Below are 13041 nucleotides of genomic sequence, written 5' to 3' on the forward strand. Positions count from 1 at the left end.
AAATGAACATTTGCCTGTTTAACTTGTGTTAAATATTGCTGCCATCCCTAAATGCTCGTTAAATCAGATTTAGGCTCCGCCCACTTCATCCTTGCATTAAGTGCATAAACAAATCAAGGAAACGTTCATGGTCCAGATTGACACATTTAGTCCATTTCCACAACTTGTAGGTAAATTTTGACTTGTTGGTAAAATTATATAAGTGAAATAGAAAAACATGACATTTTATTCTGGGCTGGTCCCATCGAGTATTTATGAAGTCTATGTATAAATAATTCATCTCATATACTTCCCTTCTTCACCTCAGGAGGGTCTTTAAGCCCAGCATAGAGTCCACGATTTGGGAGATGTGTGAAGACACGTCTTGACGGTTTAGTTCTATGATATTCCAGATGTTAACGTGTTTCTATGCATCGGATTTTATTACCTAATCAAACCCTTAATTAGTCGTAATTCTCGCTCTGGCCACTAGAGGTCTCCCTATCCTTGTTCCAGAATGCGCGTCACAAGTGTTAAGTAATGATGAGCTTTTATTCATGCAGTGCAGACTCAAATCCAAACCTTGCCGACTGATCTAGTAATCTGTTTTAGCAGGAAAAAACAGATTTCGTTTTCTATTGATATGCTTTGTACTACTTGCTGTCTACCCTTGCTCATGTAAACTTGTTTTGTAAGATTTACAACTAGTGGTCTTCAGCGTCTATATGCCCTATAACTGCATTTATCTTTATGTTACAAAATGAAAATACTTTTGAAAGAGAAGACACGCGCAAACTACACAATTAAACAAAGGGACCATGAAACACCTACTTTTTAATAACCTATTTAGACTTTTGCTCAACTATATCCTAGAGAGGCTTTCTTTCCTCACGCCAAAAGCAATGTTTCGGATTAGCGGTCAGTCATGCCATAAACATCACGTTGTTGATAATTTATTAATTGTATAAATCACAACGTCAAGAATTTTTATGTTTCAACGAAACCTCTTCACATATGGCTTCTGGATTGATAATACGACGCTCAGTATGGAACCCGACGTGACAAATCATTATATTATATTATATATATTATATTATATTATGCCAACTTTACCCAAATACGCAGGTTTCACATGTTTAGTCGTGGATTGTAATTTATGGTTGAAGTGAAATCTCGCGATATTTCGACGTCAAGGGGAGTGTCAAATTCCACGAGAGAGGAGAGGAGAGGGGAGCCAGAGAGAGGGGCGCAAGGGTGAGTTTGTAAACACTTTATTACTCTTTAAATTCACAATTCTTACGTCGGCGACTTTAAAGTGCGACACTGTAGCGTTCGGTGCGTTAGTTTACAGTGTTTCCCATCGTTCAAACCTCACCTTTGTTGAATTGTCAAACTGTTGTAACAGTGTTTCATTCGGACCCACTGTCTCGCTTTGCGCTCTAGTGTCAGTCCGCTAACCAACTAATGGCTGTATTTTTATGTTCTTTTGGATTTTGCCTGTCCGTAAAACTTTAAAACACCGTAGTTCGTTTCCGTTAAGGCGAAGTGCGTGTTGTTACACATTTGTTGCGGTCCCGTGCGTGAGTAATAGCGCTGTTATTACTTGCTTCGGATGCGCGTTTGGCCTTTGGCTAGGCTAGCCACAACCGCTAGCCACTTTCCTTTTTTTCGTGTATGCAAAAAGTTGACTTTGCATTTTCGACCAATAATATTCGGCTGTTTGATGTTATTGACAGGGTCCGGCACTTCGAACGCTTCAGCTGCCGTTGACTGACGCGCTTTTAGCCAATTGCTGAAAAGAAAAGGCGGTCTTGTTACGGGAAAAGGCAGGGCTAAGTGCGCCCGAATGTCGCCAGACGGCAATGAAGGATAAAAAGACATACTTTTACAAGACAGTCATTGTTGTCTGCACGAAGGAAATAAAGCCTTCACGACCGTGGAATTTTACACTGACATGTCCGGAACCGTATGCATTATGGGATTAGAGGCTTGGCTGTGGAATACGGTGAAATCTGGGTTTCCAGGCGGCAACTCCAACTGAAAGTTAGTTGTAAAAAAAAAAGATATACATAGTATTTGCAATCTGAGCTGCCGAACCCCCCCAGGATTCACATCCCTGTGTGTGTCAACACCGTCATTAGAAATGTAGGTCATATTTTTTGGCACAGTCGGACCTCATTCCATCACACTGACTGAAAACTATACCAGAACCCAACAAATGGTGTGTGTGATAGACAGTCGATGTTCATTTTTCACCCTGCGGGGATATTGTCTGAGAATACGTGAACTCTTTAGCTCAGCGCAGCTTCAAGTCTTCTCTGATGATGGTCTATTTGAACTCTGGGCGTCCAGTTCAAAATTAAATTTGAGTTCATTTATGTGTGTGTGTGTGTGTGTGGGTTCGGTTGGTAACAAGCACAGCTACACGCTCTATTCTTGATGATCAGTAATGAATTGAACAGTTTCTTTCCTTATTTCTGTAACTTTTCCCCCCCACTTGCTGGGGTCTCCCCTACCCTTTCGGCAATTCAAGCCACAGATTCCAGTGTCATGGCTGCAGTGTGAGCTATTAATACAGTGTGTTTAGTCAGTTTCCTAGCAGTCTGCATCAAACACTGGATAACTGCGGCCGGTTATAGCCGGGACCTGTTCCCCTACACCTGCTGAGTCGGAGAAATGTAAGTTAACGGCGGCACTTTGGCTGCAGCTCGGTGAAGAAAATGAGGGCAGTTTGAGCATTTCACGTTACCTGATACAAGCTTCCTCCTCACGCCAGATGTGTCTATTTCCCCGCGCCATCCACACCCTCTCTATAACGAGCCGGATTGGGTTTTTTTTGTGTTTGCAGGCACGTCTCTGCCCAAATACACTCGGCAGATTGGAGACAGTTTGTGAGGGTCCTGACACCGGCGTGCCGCCTTTCTCCAGAGCGTGGGAGGTCCGCTTGAGTTTGCAGAGTGAGAGAGAGAGAGAGAGCGAGAGAGGGAGATGGGGCTATTGCTCACGTGCACAATGCAGACCCCCTTTTGTTCACGGAAACACGGAGCTGGAGGACACAACGGTTCGGCCTGTTACAGACCCGGTGTCACGGGAGAGCGTTGTATTCCACTGCAAGGTTTCGGCAGTCACGTTTTGGCTCCGGGGCAGCTGTGAGGAGGGAGGAAAATGCACTGACTTCAACATTTGGAAAACGTTCACGCATTTATTCGTTGCCAACATAATGAATAATGTGTCCTGTCCAATCATTTTCGACTGCACGCTTGATCCATGTTGTAGGCGCTGCGGTACGCCAGCATCACGGTTTGCATTGTGTGATAGTCAGTCCACGTGCGCTCCAGACTGCGCACGATGAAACGCCATTCATAAACAGAGTAAAGTAGCGCCGCCACAGCCACGGCAGCATCTTCAGCAGGAGGTGATGTAAGCAGCATTTCACTATTCGATGATTAAAGCCTCGGCCGCGCTGCCCTGTAGTGATTTGCCGTTTCAGTATTCAGTAGCTTTTGTTTACTGTAGCCTTTCCACTCGCCTGTGCACCCGGGCCCCTAATGCGAGAGGGCTGCCGTACTGTCAGTTGGACGGCGTTGTGCAACAGCTGCAGATGCAACCCACTGCCAGCACAAAGTGCTGAAACATTTATGTTCCTCACCAGCCCTCCAAGGTCTCTGACTTGAATGTGAATGGGATTTTCTCAGAAAGATTGTGGATTACCTTCTCTTCGGGAAACATAACAATCCGCTCTCTCCGCTGAGACATAGCAGGGCGCAGTTTGGAGCCCCGGCTCTGACTGCGTGAACCCGTGACCTTCTGATCACTCGAAGGACTGCTCTGCCCCCTGGACGTAAGCCACCCCAAACCTGGGCGGATTGTGTGTGTTGAATGAGGAGGCAGATGTTTGGGAGGTGCCACGAAGGTGCGAAGAGGGAGTGGTAATGAGAGAAGGAGGGATTGGAAATGAGGGGAAAATGAAAGAGAGAGAGAGAGAGAGAGAGAAATGTCTTTGTGTAAAGGGTAGCTGCTCCTCATTGGCCAGCCAGAATCCCCCCTGTGTGAAGAAGTATCACCAGGGAAACTTGGTCTCGCTGCCTCTGTGCGTGTTTTCCTCCGTGCCAGAGTTATTTTTAAATAGTATTTGGCTTCCTGCTCGGACCGAAGACGACAAGCCACAGCATCCCTATTTTGTTGTTTTTAGGATTTACCAGTCCGCAAATCGAGGCGAAGCCGCAACAATGTTCTCCTCTGCTCCTCTCCCACAGTTTCATTGCAAGCTCTTTGCAAAGATGGGGGACGACCGGCCTTTCGTGTGCAGCGCTCCTGGTTGTGGACAGGTAAGTTTGTTCCGTACTTGGCTTGCGCGTGCCGAGAGGTGGCGAAGCGCGGTAGATTTGAGGTTTGATAGGAAATGGATCGGTCGTGTGTTTTAGGGAGCCTCCTCGTGTGGAACTTGGTGCGAGCTGTCAGTTTGTCCTGCGAGACGCTGCCGTCTCCTTCAGCAGTGACTCACTGGAGCGTCCAGTGAGTCACCAGAGCACCGTTATTGTTTCAGCCTGTCACTGCCGGCTTTAGCGCCTGCAGACACAGGTTCGAGCCGTGCCAGTGACTCAGCTGAGTGCCAATAATGCACCCACATGCCAACAGCGGGCTGTTTTGGTGGATTTGGACATTCTGCACAGGAAATATGATTTACTTCTTTCTTTTTTAAAAATAACTGTTATGGCGTTTGGAACTGATTTTAAAGCTGTAGTTCAGAGCCACATAGTTAACCATACAATTGATTTATGAACTAATGTTAAGTTTGGCTGATTTGATCATTTTTGAAGGTTTAATTTGAATGTTATTCTTAGTATATTTATTTCATGATCATTCTGACTTTAGTTTGGAATAAGGAACTAAAAATGTTGGTGGCGTAATTGTGCAGCTGATTGTGGAGGTCTTTGGGGCTGAATGGTATAATATAAGAATGCTTTAATACTGGTTAAAATGGATTTTATAGTTTATAGGACCCAAGTGAAGAACAATTAAGATAACAAGAGACCTTAGGGAAAGCAGTTTATTTTAAGCAGCTTTTAATGATGAAAACAGTGGGACCGCTGAGCTGCAGAACCACCTTTAGGGCACAAAGCTGCATCACAGCCAAGATTTAGCTCAGGATAATATTTATGGATCTTCTTTTTTGCTAATTTTGCTAATTACTTGTCTTGAAATTACTCCAGTATTGTTTTACTGTTATTCCAAAGAGAATCACTGGTGTAGGTGGTCATTTTGTAATGACTGGTTTGGTTGAAAACAGGCGTAGAGCAACATGTGTTGAAGACTTTGATGGATGGCCTAACACTAGCTGCTCTGCTTGGTCAGACTCTTGATTTTATCAGAGAAATGACTCACTTTTTGCTAAAGTTAATCGTTAATAAATAAAACCAACTGCCTTTTTTTTTAGGAGGCAGTAACATAGATCACAACCATCTTTTTGTTCCATCAACATCATGTTATAAAACCATTTCCAGCCCTTTTCCTTTTAACCAAATATCCTCACACGCTTTCTGTTTTCAAAATGAGTGTTGGTGTGTTTCTGTTGACGGATGCGTGTCGTTGAAAGCATCATCTTTTTGGCAGGAGTAATAAAAACTATGAAAAATGGGGGCCGATTCTCTGCATCTTCACCGCTTATGATCCCCTATAATGTTGAATTTATTTCTATATTCCAGTCTTTTTACTTTGATTCTCAATTGAGGATTTTCAAAGCTTTAAGACAGACACATTGATGTTACCTGATTTTCATGTTCCCACAATGTTTTAATGCTTCCTTTTACAAGCAACATTGGTGTACCGGGAAAGTCTGAATCATTCCGCTACTAGATGGAGGGGGATTTTTTCTTTTATGAGCCAATCACAACAACAACAGCAGACATTATATGATGACCTGTATTTACCGTGTGGTGAGGGGTAATCCAAGCTGTAGGATCTCATACAGGGAGATTAGTCTGAGATAGTTTCCTGTACAGCTGCCCTATTCAGAGGGACAGACAGACAGATCAGACATGCAGTTGTATTGGTGATGCTGCCTGCTGTGGCTAAAAATAAGCTCCTTTGACACTTGACTGTGTTTCCACTTCACCCTCTCACGACTGAGCTTGCAGTAGCAAGGCAGCGCCTCAAAATAGGTTCCAAGGAAGGAATGGTGAATAGGCTGGGGCCAGAGCCAAGATTATTCCTCCTCCGCTTCTCACTGATTCACCTCACCACTTCTCACTTCTCCAAAGATGCGTCTCAGATGGTGCCTGTCAGTGCACCGCTTTGAGGCTCTAAAACGTTCTGCTTCGGCCCACATGATAGAGGCACTGCTGAGTGTGGGACAGTGATGTTTGCTTTCAAACAGACCTGGCAGCATTTGTCCTGGTGTGTCAACTTATTTAGGCATATTTGCCTAATTTGTTTGTTTCGCTTCTCATTTTGATATTTTTACCTGCATCTTTGCTCTCAACAAGAATGTTATTTCTCACCCATTTAAGCCCTTTTCTTGTTAAAAGATTGTGTTAAGATACTGGGGGCCCTATCTTCAAGCTATACTGTGTCTATTTAGGCACAAGTAATTGTAAACCACAGGGGCCTGTTTCTGAATTGTTTGGCATATAATGTGTAGAGGCTGTTGTATAGTATATGTAATATGATTTCTGGGTTGACATTAAGATACTTTAGGTCACTGGGACATGTAAATAAATACTCAAAGGCCCCAGACCATGTATAACACATTGGTATTTCCTTTGTTCACATGTTCCAGAGGTTTACCAATGAGGACCACTTGGCTGTACACAAACACAAGCATGAGATGACGCTGAAATTTGGACCAGCGAGGACGGATTCTGTTATTATTGCAGGTTCGTTTACGCATTGTACAAACAGTTTTTTTCTTCTTCTTCTTTTAAAAAAATTTCCCAGTAAAGCTAATTTGCATATTTCAACATCAAACATGTTCAGGCTTTACTCAGCACTTTTGTGCCTACTATTTCTAAAAAAAAACACTCCCAAAAACATGAATAACCCCTGCCTCTACTGTCAGCACAAAGTGTGAAGACATTTGAATTATTTCTGCTCTGTTCTGTTTTATTTCCTTGTTCTTTCTTTTGCTAGACCAGACACCAACTCCTACCCGCTTCCTGAAGAACTGCGAGGAGGTCGGACTGTTCAATGAGCTGGCCAGCTCTTTTGAACAAGACGAGGATGACAAGAGAGCAAAACATTCTGTAAGAACGTTAAATATAATCATTTAATCCTTACGATGTACTAAACAAAAGGTTTTTTGTGGTCATATTTCATACATCAGTGTATAAAAGTATAGTCAGCTGTCTTTATCTCTGTCTTATCAGATTCCTGCATCGAACAATGTGGCCTTGGACATGAGCCTGCAGACGCCATCCGATGTGAAGGTGAAAAAAGAAGCTCCTGTAGAGGTTGACTCGTCGCCACCAGACAGCCCTGAATCTATTTCTGGAAATTCAGACCACAGCAGAGAAGCTCTGGTGAAAGCAAAGGTAGAGAAGTGGGAGGAGGGTGGATTACACGCTTGTGGAAAACTAAATGATGAAGAAAGTGTTTGGCTTGTGATACCTGTCATTATGCCTTGAGAAAGTGATGGTTCCTCTGACGCTTTGAAAGCACCGTGTCTTTCACTGACTTCACTGTGCTAACGCTGGCGAATCGTGTCTCTTTCTCCCAGGATACCCCTCCTAGGAGTTCAGCCCCGACCCCGACTATTGTCCGTCCAGGCTCCCTCCCCCTGCACCTCGGCTTCGATGCCCTTCAGCCCACCATGCCCTCACCCACGTCTGTCATCACGCAGGCACCACCTTCCAATCGCACTAGTCTGGGGTGAGTACTGGCCATCACTCACGCTTCTGATAGCAGCATTTCCACACCTGAGATATGACTTAACATTTATTCTTTGTACCTCTGTAGTTCTCCAACCAGCCACTACCCCATGATGATGCTTCCCACTGGTCCAGGCTTATCTGTGCTCCCTGGTCCAGTGCACATACCCTCTGTCATCAATGTAACGCACACACTCTAAAGTTGGGCTTCAGTACTTGCTGTAGGTTGTTACTACATCTGTATTTGCACGTTACATGGTTTCCAGTTGGCTCGACCCATGTGCATGGTACCCAACATTCCTGGGATCCCGGGTCCTCCTCTAGGAGGTAGCAGCAGCGGCTCTAACTCCCCCTCAGGCTATAGCATCCACTCAGAAGCCAAGATGGTCAGTCCCAATTTAGCTCTTTATTTTTATCTGTTACTTTGTTCTTCTGTTTCTGCATGTTTACCTTCCAGCCACTCTCATCACCAGTTTGTTTGTACATCATATGACTGTTATTTCAGTTAGATTTATTTTAGTTCACCCTTACACCATGCTGTCACACTGTCTTTACGGTTACTTTTTACTTTTTGAGGTGTTTAGTCTCTATTCTGACCTAAAGTAACTGAGGTCTGGTAACAGAATTGAATCAAAGAAGCTGAAAAATTGCCATTTGATTTTTAAGATCTTCTCTACAACAGCAGACGTATTTGTGTAACTGTTCCACCGTTGTCTTGTAGCGGCTGAAGGCTGCTCTGTCCCAGCAGAGTCCATCAGGTCACAGTATGGGAGTCATGTCGACAGGCAGCAGCCCGATGGTACCTCAGAGGGCAGAACAGAACCAACTGCTTGTCCAACAGCCTGATGCGCCATCACCTGCTCAACCTCAGGTACTCAATGTTTAATAGCTGACCGAGTCATTTACTTCTCTGAAGCAGGAAACGCAGCTGTGTTTATTTTGATTACATGAAACGAAGAAATAAAATGTCTGAACAACAGCAATGATGACTCACACTTTTCTTTTCTCATTTTCAATTCTCCGCCATCTCGGCCGCCAGGTATCTCCAGCCCAGCCTACAGGTGGGCGTCGGCGGCGGACGGTAGACGACGACCCAGACGAGCGAAGGCAGCGCTTCCTTGAGAGGAACCGAGCGGCGGCATCACGCTGCAGGCAAAAACGCAAGCTGTGGGTCTTTTCCCTGGAGAAAAAGGCCGAGGAGCTCGGCACTCTGAACATCTCACTGTCGGTGAGGGGGACTCTCATTAACTTGGCTGAAGCCTGTAACATGCGTTATTGCAGTTATATATAAAGATAGAACAAAATCTTATAAATGAAAAGGCAGATGTAGCAGTGATTTTGACTTGGAGTCTGCACACCAGTAAAGAGTTTGTAAAGCTGCGGTAAAAATCAACAGCGTTTTCAGGCTTGTGAGATGGTTAAGTTCACTCGTTCTTGCTGCATTGTTGCATTTTCCCACTTTTATTCATGCACCCATTAAATTAATGTGCAGGGTGGGGTCTGAGAGCAGGCCACATCTGTAAATACATCACCCACAAATATTTGTTCTGCACAGTTTTATAAGGGTTCCTCACTGTAGGCATGTGAAGAATAATGTCCTGGGCTGTCCAGCCAGAGGCCTGACCCAAAATGCAGGAGACACAACGTGCTTAAGTCAATAAAAGGGAGTTTATTAAAAACTCAGCAGGAAGGTAAATCCAAAAGCAAATAAACAAAACGGCTCCGAGGGCAGGTAACTGGCTCTCTAAGGGAGGCACTAAGAGAGAGAAAACAGGAAGTATGGCCTGTGCAACAGGAAAAACCACAAAGCAAAAGGTTAAGCGCTGGTGCTGACCCAGACCAAAACATGCAGAATTATCTGGCACTGCAGGGACGCCTCGGCCTTTTAGAGTGAAACGGGTTGGCGACAGAGAATGACAGAAGGAAAGAGGGAACCAAAACAAGGCACCGGATGTACAGGAAAACCAGCACTATGACCAATAAGTGAGTTTAGATAGGAACACTCTCCTGTACTCGGATTCTTTTAGGACCAAGTGTAAGCGCTATGACATGGAGGCTTGAAGAGTTACAATTATTATTAGATGTTCTGTACCGTTGCAAATCTGACATGAATGTGTTCTCCGGTCCTCCAGAATGAAGTATCTCTGTTGCGGAATGAGGTGGCTCATTTGAAGCAGCTGCTGTTGGCCCACAAGGACTGTCCAGTGACCACCCTACAGAAGAAGACTGCCTATCTAGGTGGGACAGGGCAGCAGTTCTGCTGCTAACCACTAAAGGTGTTTGGAGCTTATGTTCTGTGTAATTCACTGTTTGTGTTCTGCCCTTTTCTCTGTAGCTGCAGAAGGGAACATGAAAGATACATCAGAGCCTACTGGTTCTCCCGCTCCTGTCATCCAACACAGCTCGTTGGCCCCCAGCCCCTCTTTGGGGCAAAACGGCCTGAGCTCAAGAGCGGCAGCTGAGGCCATGGCTGTGCTGGCAGGGATGGGTCAGCAGCAGAGGGCCGAGGGCGGAACATCTCACATTATCATGGCTGCACAGTCCCAGTCCGCCGCCAGATGATGAGCAATGCCTCCCAGCCCAGAGTTGCCTCATCCAGGGGTAAAACAGAACAATGGACTGTCCCTACACCCTATCTAGTCTTGGAGCCCCGATGGCTAACCTGCCCCCTTTTCCCTAGGCAGTGCTCATCTGCTCTCTCTGAGACTCCGGTAGAGCCATGGTGCTGTGGCCTGGAGCTCAGCAGCAGCCTTCTGGGAATGGACTGAGATGTTTGAGAGAGCTTCCTGCTCACTTTGCCATAGATTACAGGGGCTGGACTCCAACCTCCCATCCTGCTTTCTCTCTGCACCCACGCTCAGCTGTCCTCACAGTCAGACTGACTCCTCGCTGGACTTCAGGACTGCATTACTACAAGTGCACTGCTTACATCAACCTCCCAGCGGACCCCCGCCGCGAAGTTCTGTTCAAATTGGTTACCTAACAGCATAGAGGGCTTCACAGTGGGAATAGTGCCTTTTGATTGTCAACGTTTTAAGCCATGCACAGACCCTTGCGTGCCACCCTAGCCCACAACTCCGTGTCTTCAAAAGCAGGTGTCACTCCAATTTCGAGTATTTATCCATCTTCCATCTTAATAAGATCTCAACACGGACCCACGATCCTTACCTCATTTCTACTGTTCTTGACACAGTCCTTTACCGATGTGTGCGAATGGCTCTGCGCGTATATAATTGTGTACATCAGAACATACCAGCGTGTGCGCCCCTGATCTGATAGGTTGATATCATTAGCGTGTGACTTATTTCAGTCCGGTGGTCCTCTCCTCCAGACAGTCTGTGCAGCTACGTGTTTTTGTTGTCCATGATTGGCAGGTTCTCCCAGTCCTCCACAGAAACTAGGTTCGTTTGAACATGAGCTTTTTCTAACCTGAAGGGAAGCAGAGTCACCCCCACTCTTTCTCCCTTTCCTCGAGAACATTTGTATGGACCTTTTCTGGTGGATGTGCTTCTCAGCGTTGCTCTTGTCTCACTGTTACTTTCACACTTCTCAGGATGGTTTCACATCCTTGCTGCTTGTCAGAGGTGTGTTGAACCCCCTCGGTCCCTTTTCTTCTTACCAAACTGAACTAACTAAGCCATAATGACCACCAGTTACTTAGCCTTGGATATGAAGTGAACTGCTTGACTGTTAATATTTTCCTCTCTGCTACTGTTACTTGCACTTGCTTGTTAGACGCAGACTCTCATGGTCTGATAACTCTGCCTTACGTTCACACCAGTGCCTGTGATAATCCCTGATTTCTTCATTGATTTGTCAAACCTTATTAAAGGGTTTAAATATGATACAAAACAGGGTCGTGTGCGAACTTTTCTGGTTGATTGCTGGCTAGTAAAAGCCCCTAACTGGATTTGAAACGAGTCCTGCAGTCTCCTGAAAGTGGTCCAGCACTTGGATGTCACCTGGTGGGGAAACGCAGCAAAAACATCTTCGCTGGTCAAACTCCAAGTCAGGAAAAATCTGTCTCGGTTTCCCACTGAGGCATCAGTGTATTTCCCCTATTTTAGCCCTGAGTAAGCTGTTTGCCTTCCTTTCTCTTCCTCCTGTATCTCCTTCACACTTCTGTCCCTCGTGGTCACATACTGGACTTATAATATGTGATATTTCAAAAGCAAGATATATGTCCATTAACACGCGGGCATGTTTGTATGCACTAAAATGCAAACTTGTTATTGTATTGTTTTCAAGTTTTTTGCAGTTCTCTCTCTTTTTCCCCCAATCATATAAAGAATACTTTCTATAGTATGTACTGTATCCACAAATGGGAGGTTACGAAGCGATTTTCATCCCCTTTGACTGAACCTATTGTCCTGGAGTCCCAAAGTTGGTCCCAGTGTGATGTATTAAGGAGCTGGTGCTATATTTGACTGGCTGTTCTGTTCTACATGGTTGAGAAAACTCATTTAGCTTCCATTTAATTCACGGCAGTAGCACCTTTTCTGTCAGGGCCTTTGTTGTGCTATTTACAGTACCACACAATCCTGTTGCTCCCGACTGTAATGCATATAAGAATGAATTTCTTCAAAAGTTATCATTTTGTCTTTTCTCTAAAGAAAAAAGTCATTTTCCCCCAAAATGATATTTCCTTTTCAGTGTGTCTGTGAGAAATTTGGTATTGTTGACTCACTGTGTTTAAGTTATTTTTTTTTAATTGGCCAACTAACAATTGTCATTATCATCATATTGATGTTAGCTAGTGAAATAATGTGAAATGAGAAATTTAATGAAACAAGTAATATTGTGTATTAATGTTTTTTCACACTCCCATTGTTTGGACATATATCTATCTATCTATATATATAGATATATATATAGATATATATAGATATAGATATCCTTGTTCTGTACATATCTGTACTATATGAATATATTTACTTTTCCATGCATGTCCAAGTAAATTACTATGAACACTTACATTGCTGCAGTTTTAATTAAAGAAACATCATAATGGACATTTATAAAGATCGTGTTTTGTCTTGGAATCTTGGATAGTAGCAAGATAAGCTATTTAATCCTGATATCTTTGTTTGACCGATATAATATTTGACCGATAAGAATTAGAACCTGCTTCATGCCTCAGCTGTAGAAACCAGACATTTTTTGCTCCATTTGTTAATAATTGGCTGATAAAAAAAAT

The 13041-nt window shown here is 44.2% G+C and overlaps 1 protein-coding gene across 5 annotated transcripts; it reads left to right on the top strand.

Annotated features, from left to right (window-relative positions):
• Positions 1 to 1179: 1179 nt before the first annotated feature.
• Positions 1180 to 12866, top strand: atf7a (activating transcription factor 7a). Of its 5 annotated transcripts, none has more exons than XM_057040978.1 (12): positions 1180 to 1233; positions 4236 to 4307; positions 6758 to 6854; positions 7108 to 7220; positions 7344 to 7508; positions 7694 to 7845; positions 7933 to 8026; positions 8111 to 8230; positions 8566 to 8715; positions 8884 to 9072; positions 9977 to 10082; positions 10180 to 12866. In XM_057040978.1, the coding sequence occupies exons 2-12, from the start codon at positions 4260 to 4262 to the stop codon at positions 10404 to 10406; spliced, it is 1461 nt and encodes a 486-aa protein (XP_056896958.1). In that variant the 5' UTR covers positions 1180 to 1233; positions 4236 to 4259; the 3' UTR covers positions 10407 to 12866. The 5 variants fall into 5 exon arrangements, with proteins under 5 accessions (XP_056896958.1, XP_056896959.1, XP_056896956.1 ...); XM_057040979.1 differs by lacking the exon at positions 1180 to 1233 and adding an exon at positions 2853 to 2936; XM_057040976.1 differs by lacking the exon at positions 1180 to 1233 and having other exon boundaries at positions 2981 to 4307; positions 10180 to 10445; positions 10525 to 12866.
• The last annotated feature ends 175 nt before the right edge of the window (positions 12867 to 13041 follow it).

The sequence above is a fragment of the Takifugu flavidus genome, chromosome 8 (assembly GCF_003711565.1).
Source record: "Takifugu flavidus isolate HTHZ2018 chromosome 8, ASM371156v2, whole genome shotgun sequence".
Classification (NCBI taxonomy): domain Eukaryota; kingdom Metazoa; phylum Chordata; class Actinopteri; order Tetraodontiformes; family Tetraodontidae; genus Takifugu; species Takifugu flavidus.

What these genes read in the sequence shown, in the direction of transcription:
- atf7a (XM_057040975.1), top strand. Translation starts at nt 3,912, where the DNA reads ATGAGAGAAGGAGGGATTGGAAATGAGGGGAAAATGAAAGAGAGAGAG. An exon ending in ACATACCCTCTGTCATCAAT is followed by an intron (nt 8,027 to 8,110) that starts GTAACGCACACA and finishes CATGGTTTCCAG; the next exon opens with TTGGCTCGACCCATGTGCAT. An exon ending in TCCACTCAGAAGCCAAGATG is followed by an intron (nt 8,231 to 8,565) that starts GTCAGTCCCAAT and finishes GTTGTCTTGTAG; the next exon opens with CGGCTGAAGGCTGCTCTGTC.